General features: G+C 44.5%; 6 protein-coding genes across 7 annotated transcripts; 4 read left to right on the top strand and 2 right to left on the bottom strand.

The window, feature by feature from the left end:
* The first annotated feature begins 214 nt into the window (after positions 1–214).
* Positions 215–1,375, top strand: LOC129590285 (probable glutathione S-transferase 7). The gene is made up of 2 exons (XM_055485437.1): positions 215–796; positions 873–1,375. Exons 1-2 carry the CDS (start codon positions 505–507, stop codon positions 1,202–1,204), a joined length of 624 nt encoding a protein of 207 aa, XP_055341412.1. The 5' UTR covers positions 215–504; the 3' UTR covers positions 1,205–1,375.
* Positions 1,222–9,418, bottom strand: LOC129590282 (uncharacterized). Of its 2 annotated transcripts, none has more exons than XM_055485433.1 (4): positions 6,318–7,371; positions 2,915–6,088; positions 2,025–2,723; positions 1,222–1,939 (listed from the first exon to the last, which is right to left on the bottom strand). In XM_055485433.1, exons 1-4 carry the CDS (start codon positions 6,685–6,687, stop codon positions 1,440–1,442), a joined length of 4,743 nt encoding a protein of 1,580 aa, XP_055341408.1. In that variant the 5' UTR covers positions 6,688–7,371; the 3' UTR covers positions 1,222–1,439. The 2 variants fall into 2 exon arrangements, 1 of the variants encoding a protein (XP_055341408.1); XR_008690732.1 differs by lacking the exons at positions 1,222–1,939; positions 2,025–2,723 and adding exons at positions 7,835–8,154; positions 8,220–9,418 and having other exon boundaries at positions 5,948–6,088; positions 6,318–7,765.
* On the top strand, positions 9,379–10,992 carry LOC129590284 (balbiani ring protein 2-like). The gene is made up of 3 exons (XM_055485436.1): positions 9,379–9,614; positions 9,736–10,314; positions 10,642–10,992. Exons 1-3 carry the CDS (start codon positions 9,548–9,550, stop codon positions 10,857–10,859), a joined length of 864 nt encoding a protein of 287 aa, XP_055341411.1. The 5' UTR covers positions 9,379–9,547; the 3' UTR covers positions 10,860–10,992.
* Positions 10,594–13,023, bottom strand: LOC129590283 (uncharacterized). Its single transcript, XM_055485434.1, has 2 exons — positions 12,955–13,023; positions 10,594–12,698 (listed from the first exon to the last, which is right to left on the bottom strand). Exons 1-2 carry the CDS (start codon positions 12,977–12,979, stop codon positions 11,161–11,163), a joined length of 1,563 nt encoding a protein of 520 aa, XP_055341409.1. The 5' UTR covers positions 12,980–13,023; the 3' UTR covers positions 10,594–11,160.
* A 340-nt stretch (positions 13,024–13,363) lies between these two features.
* On the top strand, positions 13,364–14,597 carry LOC129590125 (tubulin polymerization-promoting protein family member 2-like). The gene is made up of 3 exons (XM_055485153.1): positions 13,364–13,754; positions 13,904–14,054; positions 14,168–14,597. Exons 1-3 carry the CDS (start codon positions 13,558–13,560, stop codon positions 14,354–14,356), a joined length of 537 nt encoding a protein of 178 aa, XP_055341128.1. The 5' UTR covers positions 13,364–13,557; the 3' UTR covers positions 14,357–14,597.
* Positions 14,598–15,022: 425 nt separating this feature from the next.
* Positions 15,023–16,937, top strand: LOC129590123 (uncharacterized). Its single transcript, XM_055485152.1, has 4 exons — positions 15,023–15,410; positions 15,569–15,763; positions 15,877–16,186; positions 16,252–16,937. Exons 1-4 carry the CDS (start codon positions 15,261–15,263, stop codon positions 16,710–16,712), a joined length of 1,116 nt encoding a protein of 371 aa, XP_055341127.1. The 5' UTR covers positions 15,023–15,260; the 3' UTR covers positions 16,713–16,937.
* Positions 16,938–16,940: the final 3 nt, after the last annotated feature.

Here is a 16,940-nt window from a genome sequence, read left to right as displayed (position 1 = left end):
TCTACCGTCTAATACGCTGGCTCAGGTCTGTTAATTTCTGCCGATAATGCTCCATACCTTTTTCATTCGAAGTTATTGCCACAGAACCGAGGAATACGTTGACCGAGAAACTGGTTTTCGAAGTTTGCACTGTGCAGTGAGGGAGTTAAAATCATTCGGTCTACTAGCATGTAAAAACGCTCTGTAAACTACCGGTGCTTTTGAATAGAAATTTTAATGCAAAGAATTCGAACAATAGATATTATTCTTGTATGTTCTTTACACTCTGCCGTTAGAAAACCGGCTTCGATTAATACTTGTAGTAATGTGCATTTATAATTTAAGTAATGCGACGTTTTACTTAGAGTAACTGAATGATATACCATACGGTGGAATCTGACTAGAGTAGTCCTCCACGATTTTCATTGCTAAGAACTCAGCATGCCGTATTCAGTTGTCGTACTCTGAACAGCACTGCAGCAGAACTCGATTTGCGTTTATTACAAAATAAGAAAATATTATAAAATGAGTTCTACGTATATTCTCCACTATTTTGATGGTGGAGGCCGAGGTGAACCCATTCGGTGGTTGTTTGCTTATGCCGGCCAAGATTTCGTGGATAACCGCATTGAACTCAGAGAATGGCCATTAATGAAGCCTAAAACACCGTTCGGCACGCTACCATACGTTGAAGTAGACGGACAAGTGCTAGGCGAATTAGGCACCATACTGCGCTTTTTAGCCCGAAGATTTAACTTGTATGGGCAAAATCCATGGGAAGAAGCAAGGATCGATGAGATAATGGACTTCGTTAAAGGTAACGCAAGTAACACTGATAACAGTGCAAACCGGAAGTGAAGGCAATAGCTGGTTAACGAAAGGTATGCTTATAGATCGCAGAGCAGCATATCCGCGATATGTCCAAGCGGTATTTTTTGAGAACCAACCGGAAATGGCCGCTCAGGCAAAGGCAGACTACATTGACCAAGCCCCGCTTACCCTGAAGAAGTTGGAAGAAATTTTGGCTGCTACCAAGCACGGGGTTTTAGTGGGCACCCAAACAAGCCTGGTGGATATCTCAGTGGCGTACTATTTCTACACTTTAGAAAGATTTAAGAAAGGAATTCTGGATGATTATCCAACGCTTAGAGACCACGGCAGCAAGATATGGAACAGTGATGGTATTCAGAAATGGCTACGAAAACGCAACCTTAGCTTTTGGTGAAAAACCTCATTGGTCCGTTTGGTTTTCACTTCAATGTTTAATTTAAAAAAGCACGGCTTGCGATATGCGCAAAATGTCAGCGACATAATTCAAACAGTTAAAACGCCAGCGATACAAGTGTCGTGGCAATTACCACAAAACACTATAGACAAACAGACTGCAGTTGTACTGATCAAGTGTGCACTGTACCTGCCCTGAATCTCGTCAACCAATAAAAATAATGACTAAAATTAGATCAAGTTTTATTTTTAACACGGTCACTGTCTGAATTCAAACGACTATTACTATTTGGTTTCCGCACAAAGTCCGTTTTGGTGACGAATCCATATACCAAACCAATCATTAAGGTCACCAACACCGTCACTGCTAGCCGCGGTATCCACACTTCCGGTCGTATCCACACTGATTCGGTAACGCGTTCCTGCAGAGCCAACAGCACCATGGACACCATACAGCCGCCAATGATGTATGCAGCGTATCGCACAGCTCCGGGTGGGCGGAACATGTGGTCGGGTAAAGTGTGTGCATCACTTTCCGAATCATCATTCAGATCAACGGATATGGGAGGGCCCTGTTGGTTGAAAGAGTACGGCATGGAGAAGGTGCCTGTCTCGATGCCACTGGGCGGCTTCTTCCGACGTGCACGACGCGTTCGAAGGATACTTTCGTCGAGGGTCGCTTCGTTTCTGGCCTGCTCGTTATTGGCTTGTCTCTGTTGTACTTCGTCTTCCGCATCTGCAATTACAATAGAACAGCTACAGTTCGCGCTACATTAAAATGCCCAGAATTTATTTAGCTGGTGATATCGTGTAAAGCATACCTTCGCTTTCGGACGTATTTTGATCTGTATTGTGGAACGTTTTGCTGTTTTTGTTTTCTCCATTTGATTCCTCTGAATTCTGTACGTCTTTGGTAGTTCCTTCATTCGGTGATTCCCCGTGTTCCGCGACAAAAATAAAGCTCAGCATTTCCTTTACTGTTCCATAAACATTGTTCAGCATTCCGTGTTCCGCGCTGGAGGCTTCTCGTGACTGGTTAATTTCTTTCGTGTTGTTCTCCGTTTCCCTCACCGGCTCCGACAGGTCGTGTTGTGAAGTGAGGTTAGTTCGTGATCGGGTCATATGCCGATCTGGGTCGGCAATAAGGAACTCTCCCGAATGCTTGACACAATAATCCACACAATTCTCGTTGCAAGAAGAAGGCAAACTGGCTTTGGTTTGAGGAACTGCGGGATTCGGCGTCTGTTGCTCGGGATGGTGTTCGAGCGCATGCAAGATCATATGCTTGAACCGGTCGAAAAGCCCCTCATGTTCTTGTGGGTGGTCTTGGTGTTGCGCTGGCGACTCATCTGCTAATTTTGTGCTGCTATCATCCTCGTCCGCCTTCTGCTGCTGTTGCTCTAATGTGCGACTACTGTGGTCATCCTTTAAGTCGGTCAGACTTCTGGTGGCATGTATAGGATTGGGTTGGGCATCCATTTCGTCACTGTCAGTAGGGCTTAATCGGCGATTTTTCAAGTCTGCAACCAAAAATATTCCGATGCAGGGAAATAAATACTGGATGAACGATGGCTCGCTACAAAAACTGCAACTGCAAGTTGTGCCAATTTTGCAAAGAAACAGTACATTAAAGGGTAACACATATTAGTGCACCTATGTACAACTCAGTTCGTGTAGATATTTGCTGCCCGATGGCTTAAAATGTATATACCTTTGGAAGATAGTTCGTCCTCGCTTTCCTCAGTAAGGATGTCGGAGTTCTGCAGTATTTCTGTGTCATTTTCTTTGTCGGCATCGGCTTTCTTACTTTTTACGTTTAGTGCGTGGGTCGGAAGGTCGTCGCCTTTTTCGGTAGCTTCGTTTTTCTTTTCAGAATCAGATGAGCCGACAAAGGTGTTGGATACTATTGATCTGAGAGCCGGGCCTAATCCCTCAGATTTTAACAGATCAATAAACGAGCCTTTGCCGCGAGCCTGGGCTTTCTCAGACTCTTTGTACCCCGATTTATTTGAGGATTCCACTGTATCGCGCGCGTTTTCATGCGCACTGCTGGTATCAGGAGCTTTGGCCTTTTGTGGCTCAGGAGACTGGTGACTAATCAGTGAAAGCTTTTCGGTTGCCGCGCCTACAATTTTCCCAGCAGTCTCTTTTGCTGAGTCGTAAACTTGTTCAGCTTGATGAACGAGTTGATCCTTGGCTTTTACCAAAACGTTTGCAGTGGCCTTATCGGTAGTTTCTGCAGATTTCTTTTCGTCTTCCGAAAGATCTTCCTTTTTGTCAGATATGTCCGGAGGACTAGAAGCGGAAGCCTCCTCAGTGGTTGTTCCAACAATCTTCCCAGCAACGTTCTTTACAGAATCATACGTATGCTCCGCTTGATTCAGCAACTGGTCTTTTACTTTTTCTACAATGCTCCCGATGGTTTTACCAGTTTGTGAAGCGCCTTTCTGCTGTGAACCGGAGTTTTCACTAGGTTCGACAAGAGAGCGAGTATCTGCTGCAGGGTCGCTTGCGGTCCCAACAGTTTTTCCAGCAACCTCTTTAGCCGAGTCGTACGCATGTCCAGCTTGGTCCAATATCTGGTCCTTTACTTTTCCGAGAAACGACAAGTTTTCGTCAGGTTTGTCTAGGACATTTTCGGTGTCAGATATTTGGCTTTCCTGTGGATTCGATGCTTGTTTTGTTGATTCACTAGCTTTCCCCACTCGTGCTTCCGATTTTATATCTTGCGACGGTATATCCTCCCGCGTTTCTTCCTTGGACACGTTCTCGCCGGAAGAAAACACATTAGCAACAGCATCCTTTACAGCTTTCCCGAAGCCATCGGTTCGAATGTTATCAATTAGGCTTGCACTATCGTTTTGCCCAGAATCATTCGGCTTTTCCAGAGAATGCGTGGAACCGGCATTTGTGGCATCGTTGTGTTTCTGTGAGTCTTCGAAAAAACTGGAAGCTGTGTCTTTCGCTGCGCCGACCAGGTTGTTCGATTGGTTCAATAATCCCGTTTTTACTTTATCATAAATCAGCTTAGCCTTGTTAACTGCATTATCCTGGGTTTTTTCTGTTTCAGTATTTCCGGCCTCTGCTTCTGCATTGGCTGTTCGAAGCGAGGGCACCAGATCATTCACTTTCTCTATCACTGTTCCAGTAACACTCTTAGCCTTTTCTTCCAGTACGTTTTTGGTAGCCTCCAGTTTAGATATAATCTGAAATCCGGATGCATTCTCATGATCCGAGCTTTCTGACTCTTTGTCCGACGTTTTCTGGCTCTTCATGTCTGAACTGTTTTCACTTGCAACATCGTTTTGTGGGTTGATTTCTTGCTGTTGGTTTTGTTTATTTGAGTTGGCTGTTGGATGGACAAACGACACAATCGTGTCTTTCGCCGAATCGCACAACTGCTTTGCCTGGTCCATAATTTTATCCTTGATACCGCTGGATGTTTCCCCTGTTCCTGTATCTTCATTTTCGCTTGCGCTGTCCGAAAGCTCCGACACCTTTACGTCAATCAGTTCGTCGGAATCAGCAAACCTCACCCGCTTGCGCTTCCTTTTCGATTCATTGTCCGAAAGGCTTTCGTGGCTTTTATTGAACGGAACTGGATTGGATTTCATGTGAAGCCGCTTCTCACTGGCTCGACCTTGTGACTTTTTCCGTCCCACAGCCGGTCGGCTGAACAAAGCATCGGTGATAGGTCTCTCCATGAGAAACTCGCTGACGGTGTTGGCATTGTATGGTGCTGGTGGAGAGTTAAGCGCTTCCGGTACATCGTTCGCATCATGTGACGCGCTTGCTTGTGAATTTGAAGTCGGCATTTGCGTATCTTCTACAGGCTCGTCAGCAAGCTTTTGTTGCTCTTGCTGTTTATTTTGTGAACTGCTTGGGGCACCTTCGTTGGGCGTTCCTGCATTTGTGGCCGCAGCTTGCTCAACCGGCAAGAATTCGAATTTAGGTTCTTTCGTACCGGTAACGTTATCGCTTTCGGTATTCTCAAGCACTATCTTTTCGATTTTGCCAGTTCCAACGTCAATTTTGGCATGTATTTTAATGTGAGGATTCGTCTGATAAGCAGTGCTGATAGGTGCCGCTTTTTGCACGCTTTCTGGTTTCACCAGATCGGCAAGTTTCGAAGCCGATGAAAACCGCTGAATGAAGTCCGGTAACCCACTGGCGGGAACAGAACTCAACGACTGAGTGTCCCTGAATGCAGTTGGTTTTTGCTGTGGTAGCTGTTGAATATCCGTTGAAGGCTTTTTGGCCAAATTATTGGTTGCACTCTTGAGGTTATCCCATAACTTTCCCAGCGTAGATGAATCCTTTTTCGTGACATTTAATCTGTCATATTCATCTTTTTCGGTTTTCTGTTGCGAGGATTTACTGGTCTCCGGTTTTGACACCGGTGTTTCCGGCTTTTCGGTCTGCTCCGGTTTCGGTTGGAGCGATTGCGGTTTTTCCCGTGCCGGCGGCTTTGACTCTTGTATATCTTGTTTGTCGGACACTTGCGGTTTCGCTTCCGACGGTTTGGTTCCATTTTCAGTTGGGCGCTCTTTTTTCTCTCGACTCTCGCTTCGAATGTGCTCAGGATACTTTTCAAAGTCTTCACAGGTGCAGCGAATTTCATCTGCGGGACGTACTTCCGACAGACGCCGTTTATCAATGTAACAAGTCTTCTCCGTATTATCGGCTTTTGGCTTCTGCCTCTCAGAGTCTTTGGTCTTGGAGCCATCGCGGAAGTTTAATGGTGAACTCGGCTTTGCATCGCTTAGCTGTTTCTTGCTGTCGTTCGTGCTAGGTTTCTCAACTAATTTCGATGCATGTTGCAGTGGCTGCACTGGCCTTGCAAACTGACTTTCACTTCTCTTAGTAAGAGAATGCTCTGCGGAATCTGCAAAAGACCACGACATTTTCATGCACAACCAAGAGATACTGTGTAGATAACAAGGAAACAGCAAATGGAAGCATTGTCACCTCGACCATAATACAGTACGGTTGCCTCGTTTAAATAACACTTTATCTGACAGTTTACGCGTATTCTGGAGAATTTGTCTCGGACTCTTAGCACAGAATTAACAAGCATTTCGTGATTTTGGCCTTCACAAACGTTAATAACTCACCAGATTTCGGCTGTTCGCCCAACAAATCCCTTTCGAATTCCTTTCCAGTTTTTTCTTGGGTATCCGACAGATCATCTTCTGTTTCGTTATCCAATTCAAGATCCTCCATTCTAACCGATATAGCTGAACCTTTTTGTGGAAATTTGGTTTTGGAGTCCTTGTACGCAGCCTCTTTCGCTGCCCGTTCCATTTGCGCAGATTTGTCACCGACATCACCGCTTAGATCACTGGGAGTGTGAGCACCGCTGTTTTGATCAGATGGATCTCGAAAGCGTACAGACTTTTTGATTTTATTTTCTGATCTGCTCGAAGAAGGTATATCACTCAAATTCGACACTGAATCGTCAGCATTGACGGTGTTCGAAGCCATACGAACTCTGACAATTCTGCAACCGGTTCAAGCCAACACTAGCAGCGTTGGAATATCATTATTCAGCAATATTAGAAAGGGGCTTTCCAATCAAAGCATTCGTGCATCCTTGTTTGTTAGTTAAGTAGGTAATACACAGTACATAAACACAGTATAACTACTGTACATTAAGTTAATGAAAGTTGCCAAGGAAACGTAGCCGGACAGCACAAAACAACATTCACACCGTTCTGGTTGAGCACAAAATCTAATTTTCAACCAGAGATACTAAACAACAAAATCCTGGTTAGTGGTTTCGTAGTTGTAGACGGACAACCGCTATTTGATCCGAATTGCTCCAGACTAACCGCAACCACAATGTCCACTGCCGGCTTCACGATCGGGTGCAGTAAGCATAACTACAACAAGCTCCTTCCAGCGCAACCAATCTTTTCCTACTGTACTCTGTATTTCTGAAATGTTTTCTCAGGCAGGTGTGGTGTATCTGAACATTTTGTCCTCTACATTCTGGCAAAAGTGCACGCAGTGTACAGCCAGTCATTTCCCAAAAGTGCTGTATCCACTCACAGCTGATTCCAAAGGCAGGGATACGAGTGCCAATAACTGTGTTGCTGTGTTTAACAATTATTGGTCCTTTGCCTGGCGTCTGGAATTTGATTTGCATCCTGGAGTTTACCAAAACACCTCGGCTGTTATCACGAAGATTTTTCTTTTCCATGCAGTCGATTTCGTAGCATTTGCTTCAGCTGTTTCGTGCGGTCATTCATACTTGGCTCTTCCTCCGGATCGCTCTTATTTAATAGTCCCATCAGCCATTCATCCATTAATTTAATGATCTCCTGTCTGGCATGCACATTTTCCTGCAGTTTTTCCATAAGTTCAAAATAGCGAAACATTAATTCCTTCGTCCACTCTGTCGACTTCATCTGCACCAGTTTGTCCAGCAAACGTAACTGCTTCTTGTAGTCCGACAGAAACCGCGCTCCGTCGCGGTTAAGCTTCACAAGCGGATCGTCTGCGCTGTGATGATCTTCTCCGGTATCTGCACCTTCCATTGTATGGATTACGAGATTCTCTCCTGCAAACAAGAAAGTTATGCATCCACTGCTCCACATCGCGAATTCGCCTGCTTTAGAAACGGACTTACTGGAAGTCAGTTGGTCAGTCTCCTCCGTGATCTTTACGTCAATGAACTCCTTAAATTCGCTGAGGGCGGTATCGGGAACTTCTTTCTGCTCTTCTTCTTCTTCGCTGGAAACCGTTTTGCGTAAATTCTGGAACGTGTTGACCACTACTCCAGCAAAAATATTACGGAAAATCAGCGATCCAATCAGCAACCATAACATCATGTAAATTGTGGCAAAGGTGCAGTCCGGCAGCAATTGACACCATGAACCATGTAGCATTGCATACCAATGATCAATTGTGAAGATTTGATAAAGCGTTAAAAATCCCCAGTACAGATTCCTGAAAAAGATTGTTTGTTCATAATGTTTCGCCGCTCCAATAATTGCGTACTTTACCGTACTTACTGAAATCGATATCCGTACAAAAGCACAGTTGGATCCGTAATATTTTTGCTGCTCATTTGACTGGCAATATTTTTCAAATCGCTCATACAAATTACGCCGGCAATAAGGAAGATATACATAAATAGAATAAATAGAACCAAAATGGAACCCATATCCGACAAGGATTTGGTGACAGTAAAAACGATTACTTTGATGCCCTGACTCCGGGTCAGCACCCGCATCACTCGCAGCACCTGAAATGCCCGCATCGTTTTCTCCACTTGCGACAACTGCTTATTAGACGGATCCAAATGCCCTATAATACCGATCACCGTCGTAACGAAGGTAAACAGCGTTATGGCAAAGTCGAACGTATTCCATGGGTTATCCCAAAAATCCCGGAAACTGACCATCCATTTCAGCAAGATTTCAAACATAAAGATTGTCAGCGCTAAAATATCTAAACAATCCAGAATGGAGCGCACAAAAGCGGCATTCGCTCCCGGCCGGTCTCCGTATTCTGCCTGTAGGCCTAAGGTCACGCAGTTGTACGCTATTACCAACAGGATAAATTTCTGAAATGTCTCGTTCTCCACAAGCCATCTGGAAAAAACGTCCAGAGACGGGATGCGACTGATGCGCGCGCGCAGATTGCGGCGGATGCGAACTCTGACGTCCCCGTATGTCTGGAATAATAAGTCTTGCTTGTCTTCAGGGAAAGGATCACTGGTAACAATCGCAAAGGGCTTCTCCCGCATTACTATTCGCCGTTTCTCAGAATCCTCAAAATCCATAGGGGAACATTTAGGATTTTCGACGAGACCACCGGCCAAGCCGCCCGTACCACTGGCTTCCAGCAGCAGAAAATGCTGATAGATTTTCGCGCGAAATAGCTCAGAATACATGTTGTATGCTGATTGATCGACATTCTGATTATCGACACTTGGGAGATTATCGACGGGCTCGATTTCATACAGCGAACGAATATTGGAAAAATCTGTCATTGCGTAAAGAACTTTGCGAACTAGTTTAGTGAACTGCAATAATTCGATTTACTTGAAACAGCTGCAGTTGCAATCGTGAAAAATCGAGTATTGTACTGCGAACGTAATATTTAACAAAACATTAGCAAGTTGGGAATGCTACAGCATCGAATACCGTGGGTGCCAACACATCGGGAGACCGTCCGAGCCAATTTTTCTCTTGACTAAGCTTAAGATCTACAGTCATTTGCTTGGTAACCGGCACCGCTTGTACCGCGCATTTCCTAACATGTGCTTTCATTGAACGAAAGTCCCGAAAGATGACAGTAGTACTATTTTGGCCAACCCTACTTTGGAATAAGCGTAATGCATAGAACTCTTTCCGCCGTACTCCAGACTCGCGCGATCCCGTTATTGATAAGACCACCGAAAGGTCAGTGCTGGTTAAATTTTAAACTCCGATTCAGGGGTTTATTTGTTCCATGGAGAGTGGAACCACATTAGCAATTCGATAACTGGTTCCGTTTATTCATGAACTTGTTGCTACATTGCAGGAAAATTTTGCACATACCCACAGGGATGGCGTTCGGGACCCATTCCGCCTCCACTGCAGTTCCCATTGAGATATTTCCTACCGCCTACGGGTGATTTATGTCCACAGTTGTCGCCGCGATGCGTGCAGACCTTGATATGGTCGTTAACCAACCAACCGCCACCAACGCTTTTATTCGCAAAAGACACCAATTCAGGTTCAAGCAAAAAGCCCACTAAGAAGCCCAGTGGATCGTCTTCCAAGGGGTCCGGTGACAAGTCCAAAAAACCTGCAAGCAAAGGAGGTTCAGCGTCTAAAAAACCTTCAAAATCGGGTGGCAGCTCTGGCAAAGGCTCCTCTAAAGACAAACCTTCAAAGAAGCCAAGTAAATCAAGTGGATCGTCGGTTTCCAAAGGCGATTCAAAGAAGAAGCCCAGTAAAACAGGCGGTTCTTCGAAGAAAGATAAGGCTAGCAAGAAGCCTAGCGGTACAGATAAACCGAAAAAGAAATCCTCTGATAAGGTGAGTAAGGCACCCTCCAAGGACAAGCCATCCAAAAAGCCTAGCAAGTCTTCTGGATCATCAGGGAAGTCCAGTAAAAGTAAGCGGCATAGTCACTGCCCAACATTTACCGTCTAAATGTATGCGTAATTCCTTCGCATAGAACTATTTTACATGCACCGTCACGGCTAAGGTGTCGCATCTCTAACCGTGACAAAGGAATACATACTCTGTACTTAACGAGATAATACTGATAAATAACTTGTGATTTTCTTATTTTATCGTTCGCACTATTTGTGCACTAATTATTGCAGTCCACGAGTAATTGTTTCACCTTTACAAAATCATAAAATGCTTTAATACTCCGGCAACGGTCCGGATTACTGGTTCGTTTACGATTTATTATCTTACGATGAAATTTTATTAGAATCTGGATCAGGATCTAAGAAGCCCACAAAAACCACTGGCTCGGATAAGCCAAAGAAATCTGGCACGTCCACTGGCAAAACGGGCAAATCCAAGAAATCAGGTTCCTCCGCAGTAACAGATAAGCCGGGAAAAAGCAAAAGCAAGACATCAGGATCGAGCAAAACGTCGGGAAATAAGCCAAAGCCAGCCAAACCAAACACAAAAAAGAAGAAATGATAACAAACGCTGAAACGGGTTAATGTTTTGTTTTACTTTTTACACATTTTATTTGTTGCCGCTACCAAAGTTTTGGTAACGCGTGCTGATCGCCAGTAAAAAGCAATTTTGCCGGCGAAGTGCAACTACTTTTCACTGTGCCAGAGACATGTGCTTCGCATTATCCCAGCACCTAGAGCACGGCGTAGTGTAAAATGCCTTGGGTCCCTTATGGTCGCTACAGGGGCGTTAGTTCATTAGTGTTTGCATATCGAAATGTTCTTATTGCGCAGGTGCGTTTTACAGTGTCGATCGGTGAGCGTCATTTGTCGGGTGGTTTCTTGGTTTTTAGGGTTGCCTTCGGCGCTGCCTTTTTTGTGATCTTAGTAGGAAGGTGAACTTCGTTATCCGCATCTAAAAGTGACGCCAGTGAACCACTCTCGCTTTCACTTTGTAGATCGAACAGAGCAGCTACATCATCGCCACTGTCCGGTTGATCGGCTACCGCCCGCAGTTCCTTCAGCCGAATACCGCGATGCTTTCGATGCCGCGGCACAGTATTAGTCTCCAGCAATCCACGAAAGCTTTTGCGTGCAGCTGTATGGTCGTCATCACCATCCGCTGCGCTGTGCGAATCGGTTGTACTGTCCCCACTCGTCGTACCGTCGCCTGCAGGGTAGGCACGCCCATGCCGCACTTTATAACCGGCTTTCTTCAGTGCGAGACGTACATGCAGGTTGACTTCGTCGTTTACCGATTTCTTTGAACCTTTAGCTCTTAGCTTGGATTTGGGTCTTTTCAATTTGTCAACCGCTGTTTTTGATCTGTTGATTAGAAGCGTTACCCTGTCGCAGTAGTCATGATTCCGTGCAAATTCTGCTTGACAACGCCACTCATCGAAGATATGGATCGCATTGGGAATAACGTCCATGCGGAGTAACTGCCCGATTTCAAAATCCGCCAGCAGAATTGCAGTCAGTGCGCTTTGGTCTGAATCTTTACACGAGCGTATTTGCTGCCTGCTTGTGACACACGGTGTAAAGAAGCGGAAAAACGAAGCCACTCGTCGATCTGCCTGCTTCTTCAAGAATTCTGACGTCCAGCAAATTTCGCTTCCCGAACAGCTCAGTACAAATGCAGACAGGCTGAGCTCTGGACGTTCGCTCGGCAAATCGTTTCCCAAACAATAAGACTTTCTTAGGACGGAGTTTACGAAGCAGGGATTCGGAGAAAAATAAAATTCTAATACGAATCCAGTGTTTTCATGGACACAGCGAATGTCATTCAGGTATGACAAAGGGGTAATGTCGTGCTTCTGGATCATATTTCTGAGCTGGTCATTTTGGAAAAGAATTTTCAACCAGTAGTGGCACAGTATATTGTCTTCCCAATTACTGTCCATTGTGATGGCTTCTGGATTGGGGTTCTCCGAGATCAGTAAAAATCGCGCTTGAAACAGTTTTGCGGCTGCTTTGTGAAACTTTGCTTGTTCTGCAAAGACTGCGAGAGTATACTCCTGCATACTATTGTTCAGCAGTCTTTGAACTTTGTGTAGTCGGCCAAGCGGGCTCTGAGGAATGCAAAATGCTTCCGATCTTTTCCCAGCACGCGCAGTGCGTGTGGGAAAAACACGAAGAGGCACGATTTTGCTAGCCTTGTTCACGGCATCTTCTAAAGCTCGTAGTCTTCGCAGAGACTCTTCCGCAGCATGAAGAGTATCGGTTTTGGACGAGTACGTGTCATCGATTTCCGTCCTTCGAGAAACCCGAATTTGTCCAGGCGAAAGGCTTTCATCATGACCTTTAGGTACGGCTCCGGCTGCTTTGGAGTTTATAGCGGATTCAGATTGGCAAGAATCTCCTGCGCAGCGTGCTTTGTTGTTACCTGATGGCTTCCTCGTTACAGGAACCTCTTTTTTCTTGGTTGCCATATTTATAAGATACAGAAGCGATGTTTTGACAACTATATTTCTCTGCTTACAAGAAAACATGCATAGCATAAAGTGGTTTATGTGCGCAAATACGAAGTTCGCGTTTCGAACTATGATTGAAACTTTTAAAAGCAATCCAGGTCTAACTTTGCATTTATAATAACCATCAGCTCAACTGTAACCTACCACTACTGACTGGAGTGATATACATGCTTTATTGGCGTACAAAAATGCGTTGGCAGTTCCAATTTCTGTAAATTCGCACGGTTATTCTCATTTAACAAAAACGTAAGAGCGATGCGACCGCAGTCAGAAAATTGACGAGTCAAGTCAGAATGATACGAAAATGCGGCTTGCCATAAAATGACAGAAGCTGCATCTACAAAGTTAACCACCTTTTTCTTACCTGTTGCCGGTTTTGTACTAGAGTCAGAGATAAAAATAACGTTAAAAAATGTTAAAAACTTCTTGGCTTTGTTTTTTTTAAATTTCATTTGAACCAGTGACAGGTTGGTTGTTGTTTGATATCTTTGCCAACTTCCCGCCAAAATGTCGCCATCGTAACAGCGACCACTTATAACTATAGGTAAAAAATGGAAAAATAAGTAGTAAAATAGACTTCAAAGTTTTGTTTAGCGAGTGTTCAGAGATAAATCCAGTACTGAATCGTTTGTACTCAGTGCGTATAATTACTGAAAACCAAAGTATGATGTAATGTGCAGTCTGTACTAAACTACTCTCGACGTCTGTTTTTCAGTTATTCAGCTCGTCGTGTTCAGCGATTAAGAAATGCCAGCTGATCTGTCTAAGATAGACGACGGGGCCCTTAAACCCGGTTTTGATGCGTATGGAAAATTTGGAGACAAGAATTTCAGCGGAAACAATATGGCTCTAAAAAATGCGGATAAATGGTTGAAGGAAGCTGATGTTTTGGGAAAGAAAATCACGACAACCGATACCAGTATAACGTTTAAAAAAGTTGTTGGGTAAATGACTGTGGTAATTGTAAATCACATGACACAGTTGGATCGAGTTCACCGCTTTTTAAAGATTCATAATTGTACGAATTGTTTCGTGACTGATTTTAAGTCGAAACGACTGCTTTACTGCTTGTCTTAACGAAAGTTTTTCCTAGGAACTCTGAAAAAACGATGACCTTTGACAAATTCAAGCAGTTTCTTGGAATACTGGCAGAAACCGCTAACAAAGACGATCCTACTGGTGAACTGCAAAAGATCGTCGGAAAGCTCCAGAGCCGTTCGAGTCCGGGAACCACTAATACTACTGTGCGTCAGCTGATGCGTTAGCAATTGAGCAACAAGGAATATTTTTTATTTGTTGCTCAAATGATTTCGTTACACACTTTTTATACAGCAAGTACGTATGAACTCTTTTACAGACCGTAAGTGACGTCGGCGGTGTTGATCGCATGACCGATACGAGCAAGTACACCGGCAGTCACAAGGAGCGATTTGATGCCGAAGGAAAAGGCAAAGGAATTGCTGGAAGAGAAGAAGTTGCAAAGAATGATGGCTATGTTGGGAATTACAAGGGCGCAGGAACTTACGATAAGGACAAGCCTAAATGAAACCCTTGCAGGATGACGTGCTCTTGCTGTGCTGGGCAGTGCATTTATGAATTACCTGAATGGTTATTCAGATAGCACAGTTCTGTGATTTTGCCTTTAATGTAGTACAATATGGGTCTTGTGGGAGGTAGTGCTCATAATAGGTACAACTAACCTATTAACGATAAAATTTAATTGTGTTGTCTTAAGTGGAACGCACCAATGCATAAAACAATCTTCACAGTAAAAAGTTGCAAGTGAACGTTGGTCGGGTTAGTACTTGCTCACAAAGCAATCAACAGTTTGCTTGCTTGAATGTAACACACTAAAACGCAACGGCCATTTTCTTTTTTTTCGAGTAAACCATGTTGAATCGCATGCCAATCAGTGTCTATCGTCAAAAGTCGCGCTATATTCTGTAGGTGCGAAACGTCTTTTTTCTCATGACTTAATATGCACAGAACAAAGAAACATGCTGATGTCCTGTAAAACGGATTCCATGTAGTTATGCTTGGCCCAGGACACGTCTTCCAGTATTCACCGGTCAGGTAGAACATGGTTTCTTGATGGAAATTGCTCTTCCTGCATCAACGCTTCCACTTGCCTCATAATCCTTTTTGTGCAAATTGTGGCGTCTTTAGATCAGATCTATCTGCATGTATCCTGGTTACTACGTAGCTAAAGGCGAAACATTATCCCGTACAAAGAAGTACAATACAGCAGTTAGCAGTTTTCAGGCGCTACAGTGGTATTACGTGCTAGTTTTTCGAATATTCTTTCCCTTGCCAGAATCCGTACCTAAATTCGCAAGAATACAGCGATAACGTGATCACATTCACAGTCAGTCATAGACAAAATTGTATAATATTACTGTGGCTGGAGCAGGAAATGACTCCATCTCCATTGGCTACTTTTTTCCAACCTAATGGCCAGAACGGACGAGCCCTGTTTTGAAAATCTGGACAGACTTGGCAGGCATTACCGCGTGCCCGCACAGTCCAAGAGCGCTATACCTTGCGAGGATCCACGAAGCAATACCGCCAAAATTAAACGGTCAGCGACCTGTTGTTCCAAGGTATTCCTACGCATTTTTACACGATCCGCTTCTGTCGAGCAGTGTTCGGAATATACAGGGCACTTGGTAATTGTACTCGTACTGACCGTAATACGAATTACACAATGATCAATTAAAAACGTTGTTACAAGGCGCATAATCGTTTAGCTGTTTCATAGTGCGGAAAACGGAAGCGTCTAATTGCAGAAGCGGAAGAGCGCGGAAATCCAATACAGAATTGCGGTGATTTTGTTACTGACAGTTTTCCAAACACCACGGCATGTCCGAGAGATGAATTTACCGACTACACAAAAAAATGCCGGGAACCGAACATACAGCCACCACGTAAACCTGCAGTTGCACACGAAGAAACGGTAAACTGTCTTTTCGTTATACGTAATCACATTTACCAACCTTCTCTGTAATATATGCGTTCGAAAAAAGATATTCCGAAAGCAAAAGTACATTTCGGTGTTGTTTGCAACAGTGTGACAAAGTGACGCAATGTTCTAAGCACTGTCACCATCAAAATCGCCGCAATGACACCAAAGTACAGTGTGAACTGGCTATTGATGCCCTCAACAAAAAGGTCAGCCTGGTTCTGGAGCCCTGTTCCCAGAAACAACGGCGAAGATCCGTCCAAAGTATGACCTCCAGTCCTTGTCGAAAGCACGCACGTCATCGGCACGTGATACGAATTCCTTGTGGAAACCCGAAAAAGGGCGCATCCAGCGTTAGTCCGTGTGCGCCCAATCATGAAAACCGGTCCCAATCAGAAGACTCCTCGTGCTCCAAAGGTTAACATAATAGCGCACAGCATCTTTTCAGCATTTTCAGCGATATGGCATCAGCATAATTTTAGACAGGTATCCTAATAGAAAGCATGGCAATCCGATGAACAACGACCCCGGGAAGACAGACTATTCGGAAGTCGGCAAAAAGATTTGGCAAACCATGTTCGAAGCCACGGAGCCGACGTTCGTGGGCGGGAAACGGGACAACAAGGACGGTGACAGCTGCCGGTCGACGCCGCCCCGGAAGGCTCGCTCACCCTGCCGACCACCCCCGCGGAAGGTGACGTGGCGGCAGCCGCATTGTTCCCCGAAGCCCGACTGCCGGAAAGCAGCGGATCCGGTGATGGAGCATCGCATACCCGACCCGTGCCAAGCATCCGGGAAGTACATCAAAATGAAGTTTGGCAAGCACTTTCACCTGGTTGAACTGCCGGAACGCGTTGATGAACCCGATGATGATGAAGTGCAAATATTGTTCCGCCAAGGCAAAAATGTAACGTGGAGGAAGTACAAAGTTTTTGATAAATAATGACGATTTCACAGTGATGTTATTAATATTGTTTAGACATCTACATGTTCGGTAGGCTGTTTTGGTCTGGTGACTAAAATCCAGGTAGAAATAATCGGAAAGCCGCATTCTGGCTGTTGTATGTGTACACAGCAATGGTTATACACAGAAAGGGTTTCTGCGTACAATGATTTTGCACTCCACGATATAAATTGTTTAATTTACTGTATTTACCGGTATTTTGAGTTC

This window comes from Paramacrobiotus metropolitanus, unplaced genomic scaffold (assembly GCF_019649055.1).
Source record: "Paramacrobiotus metropolitanus isolate TYO unplaced genomic scaffold, Prichtersi_v1.0 Parri_scaffold0000039, whole genome shotgun sequence".
In the NCBI taxonomy this organism is placed as follows: domain Eukaryota; kingdom Metazoa; phylum Tardigrada; class Eutardigrada; order Parachela; family Macrobiotidae; genus Paramacrobiotus; species Paramacrobiotus metropolitanus.
This window is presented reverse-complemented; position numbering and strand designations above follow the sequence as displayed.